The 27,781-nt window shown below is 59.0% G+C and overlaps 2 protein-coding genes across 2 annotated transcripts in view; one reads left to right on the top strand and one right to left on the bottom strand.

The window, feature by feature from the left end:
- Positions 1 to 4,899: 4,899 nt before the first annotated feature.
- On the top strand, positions 4,900 to 13,835 carry LOC119098347 (nuclear migration and anchoring protein unc-84). The gene is made up of 11 exons (XM_037221268.1): positions 4,900 to 5,002; positions 5,584 to 5,703; positions 6,235 to 6,585; positions 7,455 to 7,604; positions 7,939 to 7,943; positions 8,562 to 8,699; positions 9,037 to 9,172; positions 9,455 to 9,702; positions 10,085 to 10,249; positions 10,530 to 10,605; positions 13,816 to 13,835. The coding sequence occupies exons 2-11, from the start codon at positions 5,616 to 5,618 to the stop codon at positions 13,833 to 13,835; spliced, it is 1,377 nt and encodes a 458-aa protein (XP_037077163.1). The 5' UTR covers positions 4,900 to 5,002; positions 5,584 to 5,615.
- LOC119098799 (receptor-type tyrosine-protein phosphatase kappa-like) overlaps positions 12,575 to 27,781 on the bottom strand; it is a gene marked incomplete in the record, with an annotated part of 30,746 nt that continues 15,539 nt past the window's right edge. The window contains 9 exon segments of the mRNA XM_037221841.1: positions 12,575 to 14,022; positions 14,493 to 14,628; positions 15,455 to 15,642; positions 16,737 to 16,862; positions 18,348 to 18,479; positions 20,591 to 20,667; positions 21,289 to 21,541; positions 22,944 to 23,079; positions 23,535 to 23,650. Coding sequence (XP_037077736.1) covers positions 13,945 to 14,022; positions 14,493 to 14,628; positions 15,455 to 15,642; positions 16,737 to 16,862; positions 18,348 to 18,479; positions 20,591 to 20,667; positions 21,289 to 21,541; positions 22,944 to 23,079; positions 23,535 to 23,650 — 1,242 coding nt within the window.

Raw genomic sequence — 27,781 nt, 5'->3', positions numbered from 1 at the left:
AATAGTGGTGTGTGCGTGTGTTACCGCACCTGTGCCGGGCGCGGTCCGGGGTCACGTGCTAGGCCCCGCCAGTGCTCGGTGTCCGTCCCGGGCTGACATGACCTGTCGACGCCCGGCGACCCACCTGCCCCATTTGTGCGCCGTCACGTGGGGCTTCATGCGGCCCGCCCCGCCCCGCTCGCCTTCGTCGCGACCATGGCGTCCGCGAGGCGGCGGTGGGCTTGGCGTGCTTCTCACATGTCTTAGTGGGGAGAGGGGACAACGCGGTTTCAGAGAGAGCGGTGATCCCCCAACGAGACTAAGAGGGCTCGTCATTATCGTCGTCAATGATTTGGATGCCGCTTTGATTCGTACCCGGCATTGTGATGAGCTATGACCTGCGGCAAGCCCAGGATCGGCCAGACCACACGAGCGTGAACTGGCCATTGGCTGTCCCAACTTCAGCAATCGCGGAAGGATAGTGAGTGGTGGTTCTAGTCATTGTGTTAGCATGCCACCGTCTGTCCACTAGTTGTTCTCAGCCAACAATAAAACAACGGCTTGCTGGGCCACGAGGAATGGGACGACGCCGTTCCGAACCGCGCTAGTCAAATGGCGGTCTCCCACGCCATGTTAGGCTTTGTGCCCGGGAACAAATTATCGAGTAATCACGCTTGGTCCTAAAAAAGGCAATTGCCTTGCGACTATTATGTGGTGTTCTTTTGAATGGGGTGCTCTGCAAAAAGGAGTCTGGGGTCGATCTGAGAGAGGTAGAATGAAGTGCGTCTGGTCACTTGTGATTGGATGAAGGGTACTGCCCTGTCGTATGCCATCGAAAGTCGGTGTCCGCGTTGGTATGTCGCGACAGAATCAATGACTGGGAGACCGGAAAAAACCAACAGAGGCGCGCCAGCCCTGATCGGAGGCGGCTCGAGAGCAGCCGTATCCGGCCTCCGTCCGCCGTCTATGCTGACCCAGCCCGAGGCCCATGTCCTATGTGGGGGCCAGAGTTCCCCTTGGCCAGCGTGACCCGGCCAGGAGCCCAGACCGGAGCGGCAGCAGAGCTGCAGCACCGCCTCCGCTCGCGGCTGGCCGGTGTCGGCGGGAGCGGTTAGAGCGGCTGCCTCCGGGTGCCGGTCGGACGCCGGGGCCGGGCGCCGCGTCCGTCCAGCGTCACCCTGCCGCCGGCGGCCGGGTGTGCTGGCGGCGGCGGCGACCGTTCCCCTCTCCCCTCGAGCGGCGGCAGCGCGACACCGGGCGGCCGGGTGTGCTGGCGGCGGCGGCGACCGTTCCCCTCTCCCCTCGAGCGGCGGCAGCGCGACACCGGGGGCACGAGGGGAGCGGCGGCGCGGGCCATCGATCCCCGCTCCCTTCGCTGTCGGCACCGGCGCGCCGGCTCGGTCCGTCGGCACGGCTCAGATGACATCGGTGGCCGTCGCCGCTGTTACCACGCCGTCGGGAATTGTGACCCAGACCATGTTGTATCCTTGGGGGCTTAGAGATGCCGTTTTGGTCGTGGACATATGTAATTTCTTAATCGCCACGAAGGGCGAGCATTGACCTGACCTAGAAGCCCACCTGTTGATGTGAGCGAGGCGGAGGGGCGTCATCACATGTATTACTTGCCAAGCTTTACGATGGTCGTATTAGTGGTTCCTTCGGTGGCTTCTAGCCCATTTGGATGCTAAATGCCGCTAATGCGTTATGGATGCAGGAACAGTGTGACGGGGCATTGCGTCTCCCCAGTTTCGTAAGTTTGAAATTAACTGACGAAGCATGGAGAGAGTCGTGTTGCAGATGGGATTTGCCCTCTGGTTGCCGACGGTCTTCATCCCCTGTCTTTCCGTCCTCGCCTGGCTCATGAGTTAATGTAGGCCTGCCAGCGTAAGGTTGAAGAAGCGTTCTGTTCACGTCTTCGCTAAGGTTCCTGTAAGATTGTCCATTCGTGCAAGTAGCCGGGCCTTGACCGGTGGGCGCGCTGGTGTCATGGGGGTTGTCTTCTACCTCAGTCAACAGCTACCCCCCCCCCCTTCTCCCCCTGCTGGAGGACCATAAATGCTGGGTTTCTAGCCGGTTTCCGGCGGCGCCTCTCCCATCATATTGACCGCGTGCTCGTCTGTCCTGACCGGGTGTGCCTGCCGCCGCCGCCGCCTGACGCTGCCGTGGCCGTGGCCGTGGCCTGTGTGGACGGCGGCGGTCGCTCTAGCCCGGCGTGTGTTGTTTCAGCGGTCGGAGTCGGCGCACCTCCCGTCTGGGCGGTCCGCATCGGTCGCGTCCTGCCGACCCGCGCTCGGCCGCTGCCCCCTCAGCTAAGGTGCGGCGCCGGCCACGGGCCCCGCGCTTTTGTGGCGCGCCCGTCTCCGAAGGCATGGCCAAACATACTTGAACTGCTTGTTTAGTCGCGCGCTGACCGATATCGATGTGTTGTCAGTCAATTGTACTTCTTATTTTTTTGCCTGTTTCCTGCATTGTAGCTGACGTCCAATCCATATTGTAGATCTGGACCTCTGTACTGAAAATGCCCCTCGTGTACGCACCGGTGTCTCTCCGGTTTCCAGACGCCTGGGCCGAGCCTTGCTCCGACGCTGTTTTGTCCGCAGGCCCTGCTGCGGGTGACCGTTTGGCAGCGCTCCGTCCGCAGGCCGTGCTGCGGGTGACTGTTTGGCACCGCTCCACCCGCAGGCCCTGCTGCGGGTGACCGTTTGGCACCTCTCCGCCCGCAGGCCCTGCTGCGGGTGACCGTTTGGCACCGCTCCGCCCGCAGGCCCTGCTGCGGGTGACCGTTTGGCACCGCTCCGCCCGCAGGCCCTGCTGCGCGGGTGACCGTTTGGCACCGCTTCGCCCGCAGGCCCTGCTGCGGGTACCGTTTTGGCACCGCTCCGCCCGCAGACCTGGGCGGGTGACCGTTTGGCACCGCTCCGCCCGCAGGCCCTGCGCGGGTGACCGTTGGCACCGCTCCGCCGCAGGCCCGCAGCTGGGAGTGGCGGCGCCGGGCTGCACGGCGGGCTGCTGGCCTCGGTGTTTGACGAGGTGGGTGCGGCGTCGCCGGCCGGCAGCGCCCGGCCCGGCAACGCGGCCGGCCGGACGCCGCCGCCGCAGCCGCCGGAGACGCCAGCTTCAGCCAGTACCTGGCCTACAGCAGCGACGAGGAGTTCGAGGAGTTCCTGTGGGTGATGCCGCCAGTCGTGTGGTGGACCGTGGGGCTGGGAAGCCTGACATGACTGCTCAGTACAGTAAATGGTTTCAGGCCTGTGTGCTGTGGTTATCCGGCTGATGTATACGGAAGCTCTTGTCGCTAGCTTTCTGTGTGTCGATGTGTGTACCAATGTGGCAGAATGCGATTGCCTTGAATTGATTTGATTAGAGCACTCACCACTGGTTTCGGGGCTTGTGTGGCGATGGCTCAGGTATGTTGTGCTTTCAGTCCCTCGCCGAGGCCATACCCCAGCTCCCGGTTCATGCTGACGACATACCACAGTCCTCAGTCCTCGCTGAGGATATACCACATTTCTCAGTCCTTGCTGATGACATGTCAGTCCCCAGTCCTCGCTGAGGATAACCACGTTTCTCAGTCCCCGATGATGATATGTCACAGCCCCAGTCCGTGCTGAGGACATGCCACAGACCCCAGTCCTCGCTGACGGCATGTCACAATTCCAGTCCTCGCTAATGATGTGTGACAGTCGCCAGTCCTCTCTGGTGACATACAGCAGTCCCCAGTCCTCGTGACGACAGTGCCACGACCCCCGGTCCTCGCTGACGACATGTCACAATCTCCAGTCCTCGTAAGATAGTGGACAGTCGCAACAGTCCCTCGCTGGTGACATACAGCAGTCCCCAGTCCTCGCTGACGACATGCCACAGACCCCAGTCCTCGTGACGGTCAATGTCACCACAATCTCCAGTCCTCGCTAATGATGTGTGACAGTCGCCAGTCCTCTCTGGTGACATTACAGCAGTCCCAGTCCTCGCTGACGATGCCACAGACCCGGTCCTCTTGACGGCATGCCACAGTCCCCAGTCCCAGCTTGTGACCTACCCTAGTCCCAGCCCAGCTGTACCCTAGTCCAGTCCCAGCTTGTGACTACCCTAGTCCCCAGTCCCAGCTTGTGACCTACCCTAGTTCCCCAGTCCAGCTTGTGACCTAACCCTAGTCCAGTCCCAGCTTGACCTACCCTAGTCCCCAGTCCCAGCTTGTGACCTACCCTAGTTCCCCAGTCCACCTTGTGACCTACCCTGTCCCCAGCCCAGCTGACGACATGCCACAGTCCCCAGTCCCATGGACCTCTAGTCCCAGTCCAGCTTGTGACCTACCCTAGTCCCCAGTCCCAGCTTGTGACCTACCCTAGTCCCCAGTCCAGCTTGTGACCATACCCTAGTCCCCAGTCCACCTTGTGACCTACCCTAGTCCCCAGTCCCAGCTGACGACTGCCACAGTCCCCAGTCCCACCTTGTGACCTACCCTAGTCCCCAGTCCCAGCTTGTGACCTACCCTAGTCCCCAGTCCCAGCTTGTGACCTACCCTAGTCCCCAGTCCCAGCTTGTGACCTACCCTAGTCCCCAGTCCCAGCTTGTGACCTACCCTAGTTCCCAGTCCCAGATTGTGACCTACCTAGTCCCCAGTCCCACCTTGTGACCTACCCTAGTCCCCAGTCCCAGCTGACGACATGTCATAGTCCCCAGTCCAGCTGATAACATACCACAGTCCCCAGGCCGACAGCTGGTCGTCATTTGACGCTGGCGCGCTTCTGCAGGAAGCAGCCGCGCACCGACTACACGTACGCGCGCAGCCTGAGCTACACCACCATCTGTCCGGAGCGGGTCGGACCGCCCAGCATGTCGCGACTCGGCGTGCACAGCCCGCCCCTCGGCCTTCGCAGCCCGCCGCTCGGCCTGTGCGGCCCGCCGCCCGGCCTGAGCAGTCTGCCGCCCGGCCTGAGCAGCCTTGCGCCCGGTCTGGCGGTCGGCGGACAGCCGTGGACCGGCGCGGACCTCGGACTGTACTCGGGACAGACGGCGGGCGGTGAGCGGCAGCCGGCGCTTTGACTCCGGCTCCGGCTCTGATTTTAGTTTGCGGTTCGGTCCGCTGCAGGGTCCCGGTCCCAGCCGTAGCCCCGGTACCGGTCACTGACACGGTCTCTGTCCCCGTCCATGTCTGGGTCTCGGATTCAGTGCCTCTCACTGTCGTGGTCCCCGTACCGGTTCTATTGCCGATGCCTATCCATTTCCCGGTCCCATCTTAGCTTCAGTCCTGCTCGGTGTGTCCGCCGTCTCCGTTCCTGTGTCCCTGGTCCTGGGCCCGGCGCCAGTCCCGGTCGTGTCTCAGGTCTGTGCCTGTTCTGGGCCGGACGGGCGGGCAGCAGGGCCCCATGCTATGCATGGTGGCATGCCGTGCGTAGGTGGTCCGGCAGAGTTCGCTAATCGGCAGAAGGCGTGTGTGACTTGGCCGAATTGGTGATGTGGGGATGCAGTGTGGCATTGTGTCTCGTCCGTAAATGAGCGTTATGAATGCGGGCGCCACAGCTCGCCCCAGTTATCTGATCCCGTGGCACGTTACTTTAATGTTGTTGTGTTGGACTAGAACGAAATTTGTAACCGTTTCAGGCGCACCGAGCGGAAATTATTCGGGCTTGGACATGGAATCTGAAGACGAGTGTTTTCCTCCTGACGCAGGCCACAACACCTCACCCAGCTGTAGCAGCGCATCACACTTCGACAAGACGGGTAAGACCACGCGCCACATGCCCTGTCAAATCTGCCTCCCAACGCAACTTGATCGATTGTGGGCGCGAGGCAGACACTGTTCGGTGGAGTGGGCGGCGCTGTCGGCGTGTGGCGACCGCGTGCCGGGTCGGTTTGGTTGTTTGGATTAGAGCCCTTTCCTCTAGAAATTATCATTTCAGAGCTATGGCAGGAAAGAAAATGGTTAACGGTGGGGCAGGCTTGCATGCGCCTGAGGGGCAAACCACCGAGCTTTAACCCGCGCATGTGCGCTGGGTAGCCGATCGGGCTCTCGGCCCACCCGTGGCTGACACATGCAGCCTGCCCCGGACAAGCGGGATGTCGTGAGGAGGATGAAGCAAGATAAAGGGTAAGAGGGTCGGATGTGTCGGGCCTGCGCGGCGGCCGCGTAGCCGCACGTTGGAAGACGGCTCCGGCGGTGGGCCGGCGCGCTCGGGCCGTGTGTCGGCCGGACGGACGGCGAGTCGGTGTCATCTCGGGAGTCCGTAAGCCCGTGCCGTCGTGTGTCGCCAGGTCTCCGGGCGCCGCGGTCCGTGCTGGCGCTGCTCGGTCTGCTGCCGGCTGTGGTCGTCCGCGCCGCCAACCCCATCTCATGGGCGCGCTTGACAGTGAAGCTTCTGAGCCTACCACGTGACGCCGCTGCTGTCGCCGGCTGGCCCGCCCGTTGGCTGCTGCGGCGGACTAGCCCGGTGGATGGCTCGAGGCCGGCGCCACACCAGCAGGCCGGCAGCGCCTCGGGTGCCGCCGCTTGGGACGCTGCAGGGAAGGCAGAGGCTGGTCGGGCGGAGAGGAGATGTCCCACCTTCCCGGTGCTAGCCATGCTCCTGCTTCTGCTGATTCCGCTGCTGCTGCTGCCGCTGACGTGTGAGTTCCCTGCTGGGGCCGGCCTTTCTGTTGGTGGGCCGACACGGAGCGATGGCATCGGTGCAGCGTGGGACACAAATGGGCGGTTAGCTGGCAGGCTTTGCGGGAAAAATGGCCCCGGTGAGTTTCGTGCAGCTCGAGAACAGACGCGTCAACAGTCACCGGGCAGCGCCATGCCTCAGGGTCACGAGCTAGCTTCGGCAACACCAGGCAGGTCTAACCCACTTAATCACGGCATCGATGGCCGTGTAGGTCCGCCGTGTGAACTTTGAAGTTGAACTTGGTGAACTCGGCGGTTGTGCATGTATCACGGCGTTTCGATCAGAGTATGGTAGTACGGCAGGCTGGCGTGCGTGACGTCATGAGCGGCTCAGTCAGCTGTACACATCCGCTGATCGGGACACGGCCGGTCTTGGTAACGGCGGAGGCGAGCATCCCGTGGCCATCCTGCCGGCCACCAGCCTGAGAGATCGCCGTGGCGGTGGTCGCCGCATCTGCGCGTGTGACGGTGCGTGGCTGTGGGCTGGGTCTTTGGGCGTGGTCCGAAGCCGGTCCGCCGGCGTGGCCGGTGCGATGGTCTCCTCCCCTTCCTCTCCGTATATCTACTACTTCCGCACCTTCCTCGCCTTTCTCCTCCTTTCTACCCCTCTTCCTCTCTCCTGTCTCTTCTCATCCATCTCCGTCTTCTCCTTCTAACCCTCTCCTCCCTCTCCCTCTCTCCTCCCTCTTCCTTTTTCACCCCTCTCTCATTGCTCCCTTTCTCCCTCCACTCCATCCTCCCTCTTCCTCTCTCTTGCCTCTGCTACTTCCTCCCCTCCCTCCCCCTCCTCTCCCTCTGCGCGGCTAACGGAGTCCGCCTGTCTTCCCAGGGCGGAGGACGCCGTCCTCGGAGGACTGGCGGCCGCTGCGCGAGCTGGGGTCGGTCGGCCGGCAGCTGGCGCCGGCTCTCGGCTCGCTGTACGTCTCGGCCGTGTCGGCGGCTCAGGTGCACACCTTCCCGCGGCCGGAGTGCCGCACCAGCGGGTCTGGCGACTCCCTGCTAGCATTTAAGCGGCGATCTGGCGCGGCGCTTGCCGACCTGGTCGATGTGGTTATCGGTTGAGTTCTGTGCTGACATCAGTGTGGTAATGGTATGCGTTTGTCTGTATGTGATGGGCTTGAGCTTCTTATTGCGGTTTGGTGGTCTCTGGCGTGCGTTCGAGAGCGTTCATCACAGCGCGCCTTGGAATGCGATCCCTGTGACGTGGCCGTGGCAGGAACTGTGGGCCAGGCTGTGCTTAGTGGCTGGCCGTCACACACGACCCAGTGGTCCCTCTTCGGCCCACGGTCCCGTGACGTGACTCCGCCCGGCAGCTGTGGTGGGCGTCGCTGGCCGCCCCGCCGCCTCTGACGGAGCCGGCGGCCACCGGCGCGGCGTCGGCATCGGCGGGTGCGCTGACGGAGGCGCTGCGGCAGCTGGCGGAGCTGCGCGGCCGACTGGACGCTCTCAGCGCGGCGGGCCAGGTAACGGAGAGCGTCTGCGGCGCAGGACTGCCACCTGGCGAGGCAGCCGTCGTGGTCAGCGCAGGTGGCAGGACGGACGCTTGCGCGCAGCCGGTCGACTTCCGTCACTCCTCGCCCTTCGGATGGTCTGGTGTGGTTAGGCTGTCTACGTCACTAGCGCTGCGTGAGCTCTGGGCAAGGTTTCAGACACCTACTTCAGCGCTCGTTGGCTCTGGTTTTTCGTTCTTCCCTTCTCGTCTGTCGTCCTAGTCTGTATCTGTGCGTGCTGTGCCGTGCCGACTGTGTGACCGCTTCGCCGACAGGGGCGCGTGTCCACCCGCCGTCACAGCTGGCCCTCCTCTCCCCAGCGCTGCGGCGCGACTGCGGCGCCGCCGCCGCCCGGTCGGCCGCTGGGCTTGGCAGCGGAGCTGGCGGCGGCCGAGCGGCGCCAGGCCGAGCGTCTGGCGCTGCTGGACGCCCGGCTGACGGCACAGCTGGCCGCCCTGCGGACCGTGCTGTTGGAGCCGCCGTCGGAGCCGCCGGAGCCGCCGCCACCCTCGGAGGACCAGCTGGAAGCTGTACGGCGTGTGACGGTGACCGTCGACCGACTGCGCCGCGAGGGCGAGGCGGCCGCCGGCCGGCTGGACGCGCTGACGGCGCTGCTGGACACGCTGCGGCGCGACGTCCGGCACCTGCGCGGTGCTCTCCTCGCCGTGCAGGTGTGTCATGGTGCCGACGTTGTGCCGACACGGTGACGTCATGGCGCTCCCTGCTGGCCTCGTGAACATCGAACTCTGGGCTACTGTAACAGAGATAAGGTGTTGCAGTGGTACTTCGAATGTTTCATGTGCAGGCACACTGGATGTTCCAGTTGCATCACGTGCCATGCCCCGCGCGTCTGGTGTACCGTGCCACTGCTGATCTGTTCGGACTGTTGACCTGTGCTGACTGTTGGCGCACTTTCGCCAGGAGGGCGTGGGCTCGTCACGCGCCTGCTGCAACCGGACGGCGTCGGACTGCGACGGCCAGCTGGCCGGCCGGTTACGTGGTCTGCATCGCCGGCTCGACCAGCGGCTGCAGCTGCACGCCGCCGGGCTGAGGCACAGTACGTCCCGGTCTGAGCCGGCGGCTCCCATGGCGGCGGATAGACGGTCATCGTGGCTCTCGGTCCCCCTCGCCGCTATCCCAGGCTATTCCTTGTATGCGGAATGCGGCAATCAAGGGGCCTTCTTCGTTTGTCATTTTTTTTCACGCGATGTGCTAATGCTCAGCCAAATGCTGGCTTTCTTAGCTCGAAATTTTACGTGTAAATTCTGATCTCGCTGATTAGCGAGGTTCCGGTGGCTCTGGCGCCCGCGCTTAAGCCGCGGCTGATCTCTGGCGGCAGACCTGTCGTGCGGGGCGGCGGCTCTGGCGGGCGGCGTCAGCCGGCAGCAAGCGGTCAGCATCGCACAGCAGCAGCTGGCGCTGTACGACGCCGACAAGACGGGACAGTTCGACTTCGCGCTAGAGTCGGCAGGTGGCAGCATCGTCAGCACCAAGTGCACCGAGGCGTACGGCGCGCGGGCGGCGCAGCTGACGGTGCTGGGCGTCCCGGTTTGGTACCCGCAGAACAACCCGCGCTCCGTCATACAGGTGAGCCGGGGGCGTCGTGGACCCATGACCTGGGGGTGGAGGTATGCCCGGGGGCGGGGAGGTCCGTGTCCGCCCCGACTTCCCCGCGGCTGGACAAGCGTCAAGCGTATGCTTGAGAATTTCGCCATTACCTTCAAGTGTTGGTCTGGACCGACTCTGCTGTTCTTCGTTCCATTAAGCCCCGATTTGGGACATGTCGAGGGTCTCGTCTTATCGGACGTCACGTGCTTCGGTTGTTGAGTGGTACCTGTGGGTGTGCAGACGCTGGTGTTGGCATGGGCTGTCGCGTGTGTGACCGACGGTCGCTCCGCCCTCCTGACCGGTGGCCGGGCAGTGGGACGCTCTGGGCACGCGTGTGGCCCGCGTTCGCTCGCTTCCGCAGGCGGGCGGCCGGCCGGGCGAGTGCTTCGCCTTCCACGGCGAGGGCTTGCTTGAGATCGGCCTGTCGCGTCTGGTGCGGCCCACCGAGTTTGTGCTGGAGCACGTGGCGCGCGAGCTGACGCCCGACGGCAGCGTGCGCTCCGCGCCGCGTCGCTTCGCCGTGCTGGTGAGAGCGGAGAAGGCGAGCCGGGTGGGTGGGGTGATGGCGGGACGTGCGAGTGCCGCTGGCAGGGGCGCTCGAGGCACGTTCTGTCCCCTCGCGTACGCTCTGAAATGTGAATCGTGCTAGAGGAACGGCATCTCACTCAAAAAATTGCCTGTGCGTTTGGATAGACGTGTGAATGAAAAGATCCGCCACCCTGTCGGTCGGCCCTGACTGTTCTGTCCGTCGCCTTACTTAAAACACGTACGCCAGGAGTGATGTACATTGTGGTGTCCGCCGCCAGGGGGTGACTGGATTCGCGGGGGAGGCCGTGCCGCTCGGTGAATTCCAGTACGAGGAGCGGGGCCCGCCGCTGCAGCGTTTCGCCGCGGCGCCCGCCGGCCGCGCCTTCCGCGCCGTTCAGTTGCGCGTCACCTCCAACTGGGGACACCCGCACTACACCTGCCTCTACCGCTTCCGGGTCCACGGACGGCCCGAGCCCGAGCCGCAGCCGTGGTCGGGTGGAGGCGGACGGTAGCCGAAGCCGCAGTTGCAGCCGGAGCCGGTGCCTGAGCCGGAGCCGGAGCCGGAGCTGGAGCCGGAGGACGGTAGCGGTGGCCGGAGCTGGAGCCCGAGCCCGAGCCCGAGCCCGAGCCCGAGCCCGAGCCGGAACCCAGCCGGGGCCGAGCGGAGGTGGACGGTAGCCGGAACCCGAGCCCGAGCCCGAGCCCGAGCGCGAGCCGGAACCCAGCCGGGACCGCGTGGAGACGGACGGTAGCCGGAACCGGAGCCTGAGCTGGAGCCGGAGCCGGAGCCGGAGCCGGAGCCGGAGCCGGAGCCAAAGTCGGAGCCGGAGCCGGAGCCGGAGTTGGAGCCGGAGGACGGTAGCAGTAGCCGGAGCTGGAGCCCGAGCCCGAGCCCGAGCCCGAGCCCGAGCCGGAACCCAGCCGGGGCCGGGCGGAGGTGGACGGTAGCCGGAGCCCGAGTCCGAGCCCGAGCCGAAATCCAGCCGGGACCGCGTGGAGACGGACGGTAGCCGGAGCCGGAGCCGGAGCCGAAGCCAAAGCCGGAGCCGAAGCCGAAGCCGAAGCTGGAGCCCGAGCCGAAACTCAGCCGGGACCGAGCGGAGGCCGATGGTAGGAGAGGCCGGAGCCGGAACCTGGCCGGGACCGGAGCCGGAGCCCAGCGGGGATGGATGGCAGCTGGAGCGAGAGCTGGGGAAGGGCTGAAGGTGGCGGGGACGGTTGGCGGCAACCGAAAACCGTTGGAGGTTCAGGTGGACGTTTTCAGCCGGCGGGCGGCACAGCACAATGCAGTTGATCCGGCGCCGTGTCTGTGTGCCGTCGCTGTTGACATATCCTGTGTACGTGAGATTCATACCCACTGTGGGTTGGAGCAGGGAAGCATGGCCCGCTTCCGTACTGCTGCTGTATATTCCTGGTGTCAGAACGTGCAGATGTGCCAGTAGCGCCGATGGACCATGCAAAGCTTCCTTGCACCAGGCTCCCGTCAGCGCGCTCGTCTTGTCAGGTGTCGACCTAGTCCCGTTTCTGTTGTTTGTGTTTTCGCTGCACTGGTTGGTGTTTAGTGGAGCGGTCTCCCGTTACCTACATGCTTTAACCGCTGCGTATGTGTGTGTTTATGTGTTTGTATCAGATACTGAGGCTTCTGCTGGTCTGTACTTGACCTGCCGGGGCAGATCTGCATACCACGTGCCTATCGTCACCGAATGCTGCCAAAGGTCGTGTATGTGTATGGTGGTCACATTTCCCAGAGCTTTTCATGGAATACCAGGCGTACAAAGTGTGGAATGTCTATTTTTGCGTGCTTGGAACGAGATGGTCACAACCAATGTATTGTGGCAACCTCGGGGCAACAATTATTCAGTCGTGTCGCCGCAACGTTTTTCTCCATTTCTTGGACGGCGGCGCGCTCGCCGTTGGTATGCTTACCAACATAAACCTCCCAATAAAGTGGTGCCCTCTGGCGTCTGAGTGATGATCTGATCCTTGGCCGGTGGCCGTCAACATGCGCTTCTATTCGTCATGGGATCAGATGCACCCCCGAGGCTGGCGAATTCGACGGTGGCAGACGACGCGACGGCTCCAGCCTGACGGCGGTCACAGGCGTGTTGATCCTGTCTCTGCTGTTGTGGGTCTAATGTTACATCTTCCGCACTTGTTTGGGACCGGCTGCCCAGGCCACCAGCTCGCGCACGCGCGCTCGAGATTGTAGACGGCTTGGTTTATCACCGGGGGACCGCGAGTTTGAGTGCAACATGCCGCGTTTCGTCTTACTCTCATGCCGCAGACGGAGTGATTGGTATGCACACTGGACACGCGGAATTGATGCCCAATATATTTGGTATACACGGTTCTTAGCCGCCACGAAATCCCACCGTCCGCTTAAACGACTAAATCAATGCTAATACGACTAAGCCTAGAGAATCCATCTTGCGTTGACATTTAACGGTTGAGTTAGCGGGGCTTCCGTAGCTGTAGAGTCTAATTGAATGTCCGGCTCAAGGGGGAAAACATCGTCAAAATTCGATTAGTATCACGACGTTGGGTTAACTATAACGCAGTCAAATACGCCCAAGTGCGCACCAAACACTGATCACCCATTGACACTGTATATGGTCATTATCAACGCACGGGATATTCTGAAACATGTATAGAGAGGAAGTGCTAAAAGTTTATATTTTTTGTTAAGATTCGCAGTCACAAAACATGCAAACATTGTTTATTTGGAAGAGGGCCTGTGGCGTGGAACATTAATTGTGAAGAAATATTTTGGCAAATACAAAATTTCAAAAGATTTCTCGCGCCTTTTCAGTTTTCATCTATTGATGCGAATAATGAAAAACTTCTAACACTGTAAACACGAAATGAGGCACACTAACGCAGCTATAATGCTAATTTTCGGAAGCTGAGTGACACGATGACGCGGTTCACGTGACTAGAGCAAGCCGCCGCCGAGTGCTGAGTCACTCAGCGGGCGGGTCCTATGCATTGGCAACACCTGAGAGTCGCGTGGGAGCATCAGTCAGTCTGCACATCCGTGTGGGGCAAAACTAAGAGCGATGCCACCAGACCGCGGTGGCGCGGCAGACCACGCTGGTGTGGTGGACCACGCTGGTGCGGCGGGCCACGCTGGTGCGGCAGACCGCGCTGATCCAGCAAACCGCGCTGATACGGCGGACCACGCTGGTGCAGCAGACCATGCTGGTATGGCGGACCACGTTGGTGTGGTTCGGTGGCGCAGCCGAGATTCAATGCTGATCAAAACGGGCATGCCGTGTCGACATAACCTCGCGCATTCCCTCGGGACAGACACGGTTGCCACGGATCTAATCTTATCACGCCAGAGCGAGTCATGGGCGACGTGGGACTGGAAACTCGGCAGCTGTGGTTGTCATCAGACGCTTCGTGTTAAGAGGAGCGGGTGCAGGCCGTTTTCGTGTGGAGGCGGACCTCGCCGTCCCCACCGGATGTCTCTGCCGACGGCCGCCAGGTGCGCGCATGTCGCCCCGGCTGGAACACACGCGCTAAAAAACGGGCGCCCGGCCTGCTGGCCGCCGGCGACCGCAGCTGACGTCACGTCCGAGTGATGTTTATCGCTCGTGACGTCACCGTTTGGAGACGCAGCTTCCTGTGACGTCACGTCTCGTCACCTGCCGCCGCAAGTGGCGGATCTTGGAACTGCATGTGCCACTTCATCTAGGGGACCGCGTGGGTTTTGTTCAGGTAGTGCAGAACGTAGTGCAGGACCAGGTCGTAGCAATACTTGTACTCCATCTTGAAAAAGAGAACGCATCTGTGAGTGTCGCTGGGGCCATTCCCAAGAGACTGATCACCACTGCACGCTGCCCTATCATTCTCCTCATGACTAAGAGTATTGTCAAAGCTGACTCCCAGAGAAATGTTCGCTTCGTTTCAAGACTGCTCGCTGGTGTTTGTGGGCTATACAAGATAACGCTGTTAGCAAAGCTTTATACAGTCGTGCAAAACGTATACTGATTTGAGCTAGCGTCGTGATTATTGCTCGCACTGAAACAAACCATATCACTGTGCATAGGCACTTGAGTATGGTCTTGGATGAACGCTTTTTTCCTCGTGTTGTAAATATCGAATATCCATTACATCCGTCCTCGATGGTGGCAGCCTTCATGAGTGACGGCAGGTAACGTTCAGCACGTCCATAGCTACCACTGTTTCGTGAGACGCCGCGGGTGGCGGGCGAGCCGGCGGCGTCGCCGGCCGCTCACCATGTTGGAGATGAGCTGCGGGCGGTGCTGGCGGACGGTCTTCACCGCCTGGAACACGTCCACCTCGCTGTGCTGGACCACCTGCTCGATGCAGGCGTTTGCCGCGCAGTACACGCCCGCCCGGCACTGCCCGTCGCTGCCAGGACAACAGAACACGGCGGCTGCCGTCAGAAACGGCTGGGCAGGGGCCACAAATGGAAACAGAGCAAACACAGCTGGGCTATGGGAACAGAGCAACACAGCCGCGCTGTGGGAACAGAGCAACACAGCCGGACCAAGGGCGCGGAGCTTGACGGTGACCGTCCCTGGGAACAGAGCCGAATAGTAGCTGTGCCTGGAAACAGAGCCGAATGGTGTTTGTTCCTGGAAACAGAACACCACGGCGCCATGGCCACTGGAAGCCGAGCGGAGCAGGTGAGGTCACTGGCAACAGCGCGCAGCAGCGCCAGCAACTGGAAACGGTCTCGTACACTTCGCCTGAAGCCGACCGGAAAATGGGCGCCGCTGGAAATAGCCTCTGTGACCGTGAATGTTGCCGAAGGCAGCGCCCAACAATATCTGACATTTGAAAGTTACCTTAGATATGCAACAGAGTTCCTGAATCTTAACGGAAGAGCTGCGGAACAAAGATAGCGACTTAATTTAATCTGCTTTGCGCAGTTTAGTGCCGTGGGGGCAAGCGTGAGAGTTTCGAACTGTGGGATTTCCCGAGCTGTGCAGCTCGGTCACGTGCAAAACGGCTCTGATTTCCGACCGAAGGGCCACTCGCCCGCAAACTGACCGCGATACAGACTCATCCAGAGCAAGTCCAAAGCCTTCCCGAGTTCCAAAAAAGTTCATGGATCAGCCGGCGGCTGGACCCCTGGTTTACCATGTGCAAACGCGATCAGCTGATCACGGGTAGGCAGTTAGAAAAAAACAGGCCCACGCAGAACTGAGGTAAGCAAAACCGCTGTACTCACGGCGAGACGACAACGACGGGCCCGTAGCCGGAGCGTTGTCGCCACCTCTCCACCATGTTCATCAGCTCGACGAGCGCGTTGGTGGATGTGGGTACCTTGTATCCGTCCGGCCAGCAGGTCAGCTGGAACAGCTGGCACGTCTTCGATTCGGCTTTGACGCCAGCCATCAGGTCCGTCAGCGAGACGATCTGTTGACAGTTCTTCCGTCACGGGTCTGTACAAGACATCATGCCGGTCATCTTGTCCGCCACGTGTGTGTTCAGACATCATCATTCATCGCACAGACATCACGGTGTCTGCGAGCGGCGATCTGTCAACATGGCGTCCGGCAGTGAGAGGATTTTTGCCATCATGTCCTTTAGGTAGTTGGTTTGTTGACACCAAGACCGATTTTTTTGACATCAAGACTACTATGCAGACGATGCGTCTTCACTATGACTGTCAGGGGTGTAGTTGATTCGCATGACTGTCTACATGAGAATCAGTCGACATCGGTTTGGCAGAGAAGCGACCTGTTAGCATTCTGCCCCAAAATGATCACTGTCATCAGCGGTGCGATCTGTCAACATTACGTGTACTGCAAGAGACAATATGTCGGTATTATCCTGCCAAAGAGCTAATCCGTTGACATTAGTCCTACCCAGCGGAAGATCTTCTGGCATGAATGCCAACGGAGGTGATATATGCCAACACCGGCTTCGATGGATAAACGACCTGTCGATGTCAAGTTATCAGAGAGCCGTCTGTTGACATCTTGTTCGTCAGCGAGACAACTTGGCAGCAGACCCATCAGAAGGACGATCGTTGACAACGTGTCCGTCACACAGGTGATCTTTGACGCCGTTTCCGTCAGACAGACCATTTGTTTAAAGCATATCCCGCACAACCGCCTAGCGACTCAGCTATGTTAAGCATGAGGTTAGGAAGACAAAACCTAATAAAACTCATGCGCTGCGATGCCCAAAACCCGTCTATCTTTTTTTGGGGGGGAAGCGTTTTGCTCGCAACCCAACAGCCGAGCCCGAGCGGGGATTTGTGTGACCACACTGGCGTGAAAAGATCAAATGGAAGCTAGCCAAGGAGGCGCGGGGTGGCGCCTAAACCACCCACCAGGGTGGGTGGTTTAGGGTTGGCACAACAAGCTCTGCTTAGATAATGCTTCGAATACAAAGCTACCCGAGCAAGCTATTCGAGAACAAGGTCTCCAAATTGTTAACGAAATACCCGAGTCCTTTCCTCTAACAACCTAGTCAGTCATGCACCTGCCTCGGCGATCACCGACCTTTTTGTTGATACGGAAGATCCAGGACTTGATATTCTGATAATGCTGGTGCGAAAGGTGCTCCACAGTGAAGACGGTGCCGTACTTTCTGGAGCGCGTGCTCTCTGGCCAGAACGGCGGGAAGCTCTACCGGCACACCGACAGACTCAGTCCGTGGTCTCCCTGTGCAGCCAGTAGACGTACGAACAGGAGTGGCACACCATGTCTATCAAAGAGGGCATGGTGCGTCCAATTTCGTGGACGTTTGGCATAAGCATTACTAAGACGACTAAAATGTGGAGTCAATAATTCAAATTTGGGTCCTACCCAGTTATTTCATGGGGCATCCATGCTTCGGGGAACGGACGGTATAAGCGAAATGGGACAGTACGAGGAGAACGCATGCCTTCTTGGCGGAATGTGCCGCCGGCCATGGAGACAAACAGCTAACTGAGGAGAACACCCCCAGACTGCGGGGCCAGCCGACAAACCGAGACGCACAGAGGGTGCGTCGATCTCACAGGCTGCAGCAATGGCCACGAATAGGCTACTGCCCCGGACAACTCCGGACTTCAGCGTCAAGGGTTGAAAACACAGTCGACCCGTGACACACAACTGAGATGACTTAGTGATGCTGGGCGAGACGAAGCTTTCCTATTTGGTTCTCCAAAACGAGTATAATTTTGGGGCCCCAAAATGTGATTTCAACACAGAATTACGAACATCTAAAATTTTGACACATGCGTTGCATTGACAAACTAGACATAATAGCGGCGCCATCGTGTGGTGCCCGACTCCTATTGGGTCAGGTTCGAGGTCCAGACCGGGTGGCATCATTTCAGCGTAAACAGAAAACTCAGTGTAAAAAACAGGCAAAGTGAATCAGAATCCGTATTGGAAGAGTAGGAGGTATGCAGTAACCTTCCACGCATTGTAATCGAAAACGGTTAATCAGTGGTTCCAACCTCTTCAACCCGACCCGATTTGAACTGATCCGACCAAAGAGGTCGAGATATACGCATAGCAAATCCTGGTGTCTTTTCTTCTCTTGGACCATGTTCTTTCATCTATCTATCTTTTCCTGTTAGGGGATGGGAAAGGGACAAACGCGATTTTCACCTCGCTCCTTGTCATGCAGTGGCATGAGGTTAAGATTAATGTTGCTACAGGTGAGGCGGCTCTTCTCTTTTGCTCCTCCGTTTCCACTGTCTGGCCTGCCTAACAAGCTACTCGAAGCATAGCTTGCTAGTAATTATATGCTATGGGCTTTACGAGACGCATACACTGTTTGAGCTGCATATGGGCTTTTTAGGTATAGAAAACCGAGCTTCGACACTACGGGTTGGACAAAAAGTTTTGCAAGTGAGTTACGGTGGTTGTAATGAGAACGCCGTTCTATACAGTGATCACACGGACAATCACTAGCTAATCACAGCACCCTGGACAACAGCCTTCCCAAGGCCTGCTTTTGGACGCGGCAGCATCACGTCCTCGATGGGCGCCTGAGTCGTACACTGCGTCTTCAGGTTAGTGCCCGCCGCCGTATCGGCCGGCTGACGGTTAACGGGGTGAGGGTGGGGGTCACTCGGGGAGGGGGGGGCGGCAGGCTGGGGCACGGTAGACGCCACTGACCGGCGAGGCGTCTGGGTTACAGAGCACCACCACGGCCGTGCAGTCGTGGTCGTACACGAGCGACCAGAGGTCAGCCACTGAGCCCGGCGTCACCCATTCGGTCACGATGTACTCGCGCGGGTGCGAGTAGCCCTGAAACAGCCGGGCCGTCACAGCCGTCACAGCCGGGCCGCTGTGGCCGGGCTTACCGCCGCGTCGTCGGGGCTGGTCAGCACCACCACAGAGTTGCAGCTGTGGTCGTAGGCAAGACTCCAGAAGTCTGCCGGCGTGCCGCGCAGGGGCCACTCGGTCACTATGTACTCCTTGGAGCGGTTGTAGCCCTGCAAGCCGGCTGTCTGGTGAGTACGCGCTGCTGACACGGCCCGGCCGCCGCTGGGCGGTGCCTCATGCCCCGGACAAGGTCAGGCTGGGTCACACCAGTCCACGCGACACGCGACATGGGGTGACGAAGGGGAGCGAAGAACTAATCAAAGGACGCTGCGAGTCACTGAAGCAGCGCTGGCCGGCACACACAAACAAACAACCGCTACGAAATATACACAGTTATGGGAGGAGCTTTCCGTGTCCTTGGGTAATCAGTCGATCCAGGAGAAACGTGATAAATCAGAGGATGTGGTTCTGAATGTTAACATGGGGCTTTCAAGCCTTATGAGGTAAGAAATGACCAAAAATGCGTAAAGCTTTGCTGTGTCCCTCTCCGAGTGATCCCCAGAAAGTTCCGCCCCTGCGGATGACAGAGGCGGAACTTTCAAGGATCACAAGCCCCGAAGGTATCGGGATCCTAGACACACTTCCAAGACGAGTCACATGCTCGAGAATCCAGAAATGGTCAGGTGGTGACCAGGACGCTTCAGGACTTCGAGACGGACAGGGGCATCGGAGACGCAAAAATCGTCTATGGTGAAAAACAGTTATACGGGAGGAATAGAACCTACGCATGGAGCGATCTGGCACTCCGCTGGCAGGTCTTCTTACCTATTATTACTGCTTTAAAGTAAATATGATATAGCATTTGCACACGATCAACTAAATCATTGAGCTAAGCAGTCAAGCCGGTTCAACCCAAACACCGTTCATCACACATGACACTAGCATGCTCAACTAATAGGTGATAGTCTTATCAAGGGCATGTATATGCTGCAGCGATGTTAAAAGAAGCGAGTGAACGGACGGCATTTCGCCCATCCCCTCCACCGCGTTTGTTGCTTTGAGAACGAATTTCACGCATCTGAGGGCGCACCCTCAAAACCAATTTGTAACAAGCCCAATCCGCGGATAATGACGCCAAAACGTTTCCCCACCCACCACAGCTGTCGGCGCCACTCATGGCCGAGGGCGCAGCTGTCTGTCGCTGGGACACGACCTGGCCGAGCCCTGAGTGGCTACAGTCGGCCGTCACCGCCCGCTCAGGGCGGGCGTCTGGCGCCACCAGGCGCGCGTAATGCGCCGGCCTCCCATTACCGTGGTCTGGCGGCCTGGCCACCGACAGGGAGTGGTCCCAGGAGATCACTGGCCTGCCACCGACGGAGGCTGGTGTTCGAGGAGACCACTGGCCCACCATCGCCAGGATGTGGTCCCAGAGGACCACCGGCCCACCACCGAGAGGGGCTGGTCCTAGGGGACCACTCGCCAGCCACCAATAGGGGTGGTCCCAGGGGACCACTGGCCCGCCTCAGACACGGGCCGAGTCCCAAATGACTGCTGGTCTGCCTCGGGCCGAAGCGGATCCCAGCGGACTATTGGGTGACTCGGAGTGGGTCCGCCACCTTCGCTCTCTTATTTCCACCGTGCTTCATGAACATTGGTTTGTAACTTATAAGTCGGTCCTGAATTTTGATGGATGGATCTATCAACATTTGGCCTCATGCTCACTGTATATAATCTTCATGCCCATAATGTCTGCCTCTGTTCGTGAAGCCTACCTTATTAATCTTGATCCTTATGAATGCTGAATGTTGTGGGCTTCACCTCTTATGAATATATTTGAGTGCAAGAGGACAGACATCGACGTTTTGCAGATTGGGCGTCGTGAAAACGGAAACTAGTGAACACTGGACCAAACTTATAAACATTGTACTTTACAAACAATGTACCTCTTGGGCGTTGGATCTTGTGACCAAAAACAAAGGCTCTTATGATCATTGCATCGTATGAGCATTACACCTTTCGGCACGCTCCAGAGTCGCTCCCTAGTTTTCTGTTGCACACACCGCGCCGGCCTCTGAGACGGCCTGTCTACTCACGTCCACGAACACGGCGTTAATGTAGTCGGTGGCGGCGTTCCCCTGGAACGACACCAGGTAGGGCCGGAAGTTGTCGGCTGAAGACAGAGCCGCCCTGTCAGACGGCGCGTCCAAAGCCTGAGCCGGCTCGTCGCGCAATAGTTTTACTCGGCGTCCGTCCAGCAATCAGAATAGTCGGGATAAAAATAAGTCGTCCGATGGTGATGTCATATACACTGACGTTTCGTAAATATTAGGGTTCTCAGGGGATGTTGGATGAGGATGTTGTTGGATGTTGTGTCTCATTAAACGCAGGTGCGTACGATCCGCTTTAGCATTTCATTGGGGCACAGGTGTTATAATCATGGCTTAATGCGTGATGCGTATGTAATGGTCACCATGCTTTCCTCTATCGTGCCTTAGAATATTCAGCGATCCATTCCATCGTGCAAGACTCCCGTGGTATGACAATGTCATATGTGTGTTGCGTGTCACGATTATGACGCTAGAGTCGAATCACGAAACACGACCATGACGTCACAGCCGACTCACGCAACACGGCCGTGTCACATTTGGTTCTTGCGGCACGATAAGCGGGGTTCACTGATGTCACACTCGACTTCGCGGCACAATCATGCCATCACATTCGAGACACGCGTCACGATCATACCATCACACCTGACTCACGCGGCATATTCATACCGTCAGACCCAACTCACGCGGCACGATCATGACGTCGCGGTTCTTGTGTCGGTTGTCGGCGCGATGGCCGCCGGCGCAGTCGCCGATGCTGAACTTGGGCACCTGCCGGCAGATGCGGCCGAACTCGCGCTGGTAGTCGTTGAGCCTGTCGCCGCCGGGCGGTCGCACGGCCTTCTCGCGCAGCCGCTGCGACAGCTCCGACACCGGGAACGACGAGTAGCCGCAGTTGACGTACTCCTCCAGCGTGTCGTACACGAACTTGTACTGGTCCTGCGGACGAAGCCGGGCTCAGTGGTGTGGCTCAGACTCGACGGCACCGCCGCGGAGCCAGTCGCGGTGCCTGTGGTGGTTATGTGAAATGCGGGGTTGGAGAGCTCGAGAGAGGTTGCAAGAGCTCGTGCATGCCACTGTCATGTTTAGGCTGCTGGCAGTACATCATTGTGCGGTGGTGTTCGTTATAAGAAGGATCGGGCATGCTATTGATTTGTACATTTTTTATTTCCTTTTTAATATGCAAGTTTGCTTAGAGGCACCAATTCGCCGCTGTGTTGCGACACGGCTGAGAGCGCCTTACTTTGACACGGCTGAGAGCGCCTTTATTTGACATGGCTGAGGGCGCCTGACTTTGACACGGCTGAGAGCTAGGAGCTAGGAGCTTCTTTGACAAGGCTAGGAGCGCTTTACATTAACATGGCTGAGAGTGCTTTACTTTGACACGGCCCTGCGTTAAGTCCACTCATAGGCGCGCGAAGCGTGTGTCACATCGCGCACTGTATAATGTGTACGCCATGGCTTTGCTCAGACTTGGACTTTGCTCAGACTAGTTGACCATAACGCGTCGTTACCGATGCGCGCTATCGCACGTGGCTGTATGAAGAAGCCGTCTGGTGCCCAGCCAGCCTATTGGGGGTTAAAAACGGACCGATGCATTCCCTTGGCAGCCGGTATTCAGGAGCATAGTAAGCGTCACGGGGTCAATGACACGAAAGACGCATTTCCATTCCCAGGTTTCATGAGCACAAAGAAGGCAGAAAAATTAAAATGTGTGGTGCTGCCAACAGTCTCTGATCAGCGGGCTAGCTGGCAACACAGCCATCACAAGTATGTACGTGCCTCCATTACATTGCGGGGTGTGGGGTTACACAATCATCCGCTAAACCGCGGTTAAAAATGACCTCGTTGCGTGCACAGACGTTTACGAAGCATTAGCCAGGCCATGGCTGATAAATGACGCCTGTGGCATGTCGCCCTAAACAAAGAGCTTGATGAGTCCATGACTCGAGCGGTGATCAAGTGCGGAATGCGCCGTTTCTATCATCAGTTGGCAGAGACGGCGTTAAGCGTTTGTGGCAGGCAGCCAAATACCGGGAGTGTGCCCCTCGTCGCGTAAATCCGCACGTCAGGACAGGATCCCTGGAGAAGCGCACCACCTTGCACAGAGAACAGCAACTAGCGAACGTCACGCGAGAGCACTTTTAAAATCTAGGTGATCCAACAGGCAAAATATCCTGACTGCTCGAATTCTAAGAAGACTAATTCGCCTCGTCTAGCCTTTCCTTGATTCAGCTGTCCCTTGCCTTCATCAGCTCGCGGGAGCTGTGACAATATTTATAAGTCGACACCGGGCCGCCGGGTCTTCTCGTGGTAGCTTCTGTCAGCTCCCGCGACTTACCACTAGCTCTATGAGTCCGCGCCGGGCCTGCCGGATCTTCTTGAGGTAGCCGTAGACGTCAAACACGCCGTCCTCCTCCGCCAGCTCTATGTTGGCGTCGATGGCCAGGAACACGCCCGACCTTCCGGCCCCGTCGCTGACAAAACAGGCCGATACCGCTGGTCACAAGCGTCCACTCCGGCGTCACCAGAGGAGTCCAACACCCCAGACACACCCGCGGTTTAAAGCGCGGTCGCAGCCAGAGCTCTGGCGAAACCATAGATCTCACATGCATCAACGGATTGGCTGAATGCAGTATCTTCCAGGTATTCCCTGGCGTCGTTTGGCGACGTAAAAACCGGAATGGAAAGGTGAAGTGAGTGCCCATTCAATCGGTGCAAATAACACGCGTCAGATTTAACCTTTCAACCACTTCGACGTTCCTGCGGAAACGTTTCCGAACGACGCCAACGAAAACAGATCAGCTCGTTTTTCCCGGGATTGATTTCTCCTCGAGATTAATGACCGGGCCGGAGAGCGCCGGCCAGCCAGACGGCGCCGATCCACAGCCCGCACCACCGCCGGACGAGCGCGAGCCCGCCGCCCACCGACCTGCAGTGCACGGTGATGGGGCCGTCGAGGCCTGGGGTCCGGTGGCTGAGGCAGATCCGGAACCGGCGCCGGAACTCCAGGATCGCGTTGGAGAAGGGGCACGAGTGGCACGGCCACTCAGTGTAGTGCAGCTGCAGCAGACACCGCTCCTGAAACGGAACTCAGCGTAGTGCAGCTGCGGCAGGCACCGCTCCTGAAACGGAACTCAGCGTAGTGCAGCTGCGGCAGGCACCGCTCCTGAAATGGAACTCAGTGTAGTGCAGCTGCGGCAGGCACCGCTCCTGAAACGGAACTCAGTGTAGTGCAGCTGCGGCAGGCACCGCTCCTGAAACGGAACTCAGTGTAGTGCAGCTGCGGCAGGCACCGCTCCTGAAATGGAACTCAGTGTAGTGCAGCTGCGGCAGGCACCGCTCCTGAAACGGACGTCAGCTGACTCACAGTTCGGACAAACGTGCCAACTTCAGGCTATAGGACAGACCGATGTCAATGTGTAGATTACACTTAGCAGGCATACGTACACACAAGGTCATCAGTATTTGCTTTGCTTTGTAGCACAACAAACTTTGCTTCATGCCAGTCTCGATAAGCTGACCTGCTACTTTGACACGAGACCTGTGCTCTCACGCCGCACAGACAGACCCACCTCATCGTCGCGTCGGAGTCGGATGGTGCGGATGACGAAGTTGGCCAGTTGCTCTTCCTTGAGTACGGTGACGCCGAAGTCGCCGTACATCTCCTCCTTGTCCGTCAGTACCGGCCAGTACTGCACGCACATTACCTGCGGCGGCGGCATGTCCAGGCCACTCAGGCACGGCGGGTCAGAGCTAGCACGCCTTGGGTCAAGCTCAGGTCACGTGAGATCGCATCGTCTCAAGTCAGATGGGACAGATCCCGTCCAGAGCACTGCGGTCATGTTGGGTCTCAGCTCGGGTCACGTCGGCGCAGGCCACGTGGAAGTTTGTTCCAGTGAGGTCAAGTCAGGTCACGCGCACTGACCTTTGAATACATTATACGCTGTTCGGCGTTCAGAACTTTGTCGCCAGCTTGGCGTAATTACGCTTTTGGAAGCGCTCTCGAGCGTTTCGTTTACTACAGACTGCGCGAAGGCCTGACGTGTTCGAAAACTGACGACGCCGCGTCGGAGTGACGTCATGTTCGACACCTCCGGTAATCACCTGCCGTCTGGCAGCGCCGCCGGAATGCAGCTCGCAGGCGCCCGTCGTGACGCATTGGCTCAGCCGGCGCCTGTCTTATGTCATCGGTAATCGGTGCTGTCGGCTATTTGAAGCCCGGAAGTGGGGATAGTGAAAATGAAGGCTCAGAGGGAGGACTGGACAACTGATGAAGGAACAATCACTATCGCTGACTGAAATGTCACTGTTCAGAGTGAGGATTCCCGCTGCTTGATAAGCAAGAAGATAAGTGTATATAGAAACCTACTGTGGCAAGAAAGATAGGGCAAAGAAGCCTACAATACAGCTATCGCTCCCAAGCCTGTAAACAGCGGCTTTTGTTCGCTCTCCCGCTCGCCGTGGCTGCACCATCTGTCTCTCTTTGTCTCCCCTCTGTACTCGGGCCGCCTTCAGCCACGTGCGATGTCGCCGCAGCCTGCGAAGTGGTGACGAGACAAAGCCACACAGGTGTGCGAGCCGAGGCGCGCCGCCGCCTGCGACCGAAACAGGTGGTGTCTCCTGACGACCAGAGCCACCGCTGCCGGGTGTGCGTGGGGAGGGGGGGGGGGGGTGACGGGAGGAGGCGAGGATGGGGTGAGTCACGGAAGAGGAAGGTCATGGCCTGAAACTGAGGCGGGGCCAGTGCGATCGTGCACGGGCAGGGAAGTGGTAGCAAGAAGGTGGGAAAAGTGTTGAGGTCACATGATGAAGTGAAAACGTTGGGCACCCGGGCCTTTCTGGTCCTTCACCCCGCCAGACTTTGCTAGTTCTCGTCGAAAGCGTGCCAAAAACGGAAACCCCAGAGCGCGGAGTTCTCCGGAGGCGGAACTGGACACAGCGGATTTGTAATGGTAAATGGAACTACAGGTCCCCGACAAACCCTGGGTGCGACGGCCTCACTACAGAAGTGACCTGGAGCCTACAGCGCCCCACGCCGCTGGAAGCCTAGCTGGAGCTGTCCGAGAGATTAAGAGAATGATGAACTGGGCGGGCTGCAGGAAGTCGAATTGCAGAAAGTTGTCAAACGGAGCCACGGTCGATCATACCAAGCCGCCGCTGATGTGTACGTCAACCGGCGTCAGCTCAGCGGCAGCAACGCTCACCAATCTCCTCTACCGGCTGGCCGCCCACGCCTGTTGGCCGGCTGCCGCTCTCGAGACAGCACGCAATCACCTGCGCTGCTCCCTGGCGCCACCCATTCAGTGACACCTGCTGCTGAGTGCTGAGCCGACTGCTGTGTCATCACAAACTGCGCACTCAGCGCCGCCCCCACCTACCCCCTCCCCTCCCGGTTTCCCCCGCCAACTGATAGCAGCGTACATCCGACATGCAGATAAGACCATGTCAAACACGCCGCACATATTTGGGCACAGTTGCGTGCAGAAAACTGGCGTGAGCAGGGACGATGCTCCGGAAATGATGACGTCATAGTTACGCTTCAAATAGACGCCAGTTCAGCTCCGACCGAGATCACGCAACGTTTCGTCACGCACTTGCGTGGTGCGCCAGGGGAGGGGGGTGTTGCAATGCCATTGTTTCTCATAGCCTGGCGTAAACTAACTAGACCTAAACACAGGCGCAGCCAAATGTGAGGAAACAAGGGGTAAATGAGAGCAATTTTTGCTTCCGCTGTCTGTAAGAACGGGGAATGTAAACAAATCCGAATGCAAACAACCTGCTGAACTATATCTTCTGTCGCTGGTATGTATGTGCCTCCACGGGTGGGAACCAGTGGATCGGAAACTGCCTCAGGCACGGCAAATGAGCAGCATTCGAATGGATTATTCTGCGCGACTCATTTGGTTCGGTCCCGCAGCAAAATTAAACGGGAGATCAATGAGTGTAGCGTCCGAAATCCGAGGCGCTGATGGAAGTACACAGGAGCACATCATCGAACGTATTTCCAGGCAACGCATTGCGATAAGGACCCACCAACGCATCTTGAGCATCGCACTTGCCATGTTCACACAAATGTACCATTTGTGACGTTTTTTTACCGAATTTGTTTGCTGTTTTGCACACTTGCAAATGTCACAGGCCAGGTCCACTCGTCAGCCTGAACCCGTTCGTGACCCTTCGTGTGCCCATGACTGCGGGTCTGTCAGCGGCTCCACGACATCCATAAGCCCGCGTTCGCCTGAAGCCTCGGGTTCGTCCGTGACCCGAGGCCCGCCAGTGACCAGGACTCGGTCTGCGACCCCGTGTGACGTCACACCCTAGCACGTGACCTTCGCGCCGGCGTGCCGGTAGCCCCGTGTGCGTCTGCCTGGCCGTTGAGTCTGGGGCGCGTCCATCACCCAACCAGCGTCCGTGGCTCAGTGCGCGTCGGTGACGCCGACCTGACGTGGCTCCGGGTGCGTCCCGACCTTGCACGAGAGCGGGAGTGCTGACCTTGATGAAGTCGAACGTCTTGGTGAGCATGACGATGCAGGGTGAGCGCTCCTTCCAGACCATGCGCCAGAGGTCGCCGACCGTGCGCTCGTTCGGCCCCTGCGTCACGATGTAGGCGTTGGGCTTCAGCAGGCTCTGCAACAGGGTGAGGTTTCGGCTCCAGACGCCGTCCGGGGTTTCTCGCCTGTACGGACCCGCCGAGGTCAGGTGCGACCCGTCCGTGCAATTTGCTTGCCGTGCAGGCGAAGCATGATGATGAGCACGCGAGGCCGTTCGTCTGCTCGGATGCAGTTAAGATCAATGGGCGCTTCACCTTGAAATGGCATAGCATTCGCTTCCGAATAGCTTCGCTGCGACTGCGGGAGGAATGTTATGACACGAACAGATGGCTCGGCGGGGATCCGTGACTCAGGGCGAAACCACAGCCAATGTTGCGTGCGTGCGTGCGTGAGTGCGTGCGTGTGCGTGTGTGTGTGTGTGTGTGTGTGTGTGTGTGTGTGTGTGTGTGTGTGTGTGTGTGTGTGTGTGTGTGTGTGTGTGTGTGTGTGTGTGTGTGTGTGTGCGTGTGTGTGTGTGTGTGTGTGTGTGTGTGTGGGTGTGGGTGTGGGTGTGTGTGTGTGTGTGTGTGTGTGTGGGTGGGTGGGTGGGTGTGGGTGTGGGTGTGGGTGTGCAACTCACTGTTGC

Source organism: Pollicipes pollicipes, unplaced genomic scaffold, assembly GCF_011947565.3.
Source record: "Pollicipes pollicipes isolate AB1234 unplaced genomic scaffold, Ppol_2.1 Scaffold_4740;HRSCAF=5597_pilon_pilon_pilon, whole genome shotgun sequence".
NCBI classification, from domain to species: domain Eukaryota; kingdom Metazoa; phylum Arthropoda; class Thecostraca; order Pollicipedomorpha; family Pollicipedidae; genus Pollicipes; species Pollicipes pollicipes.
This window is presented reverse-complemented; position numbering and strand designations above follow the sequence as displayed.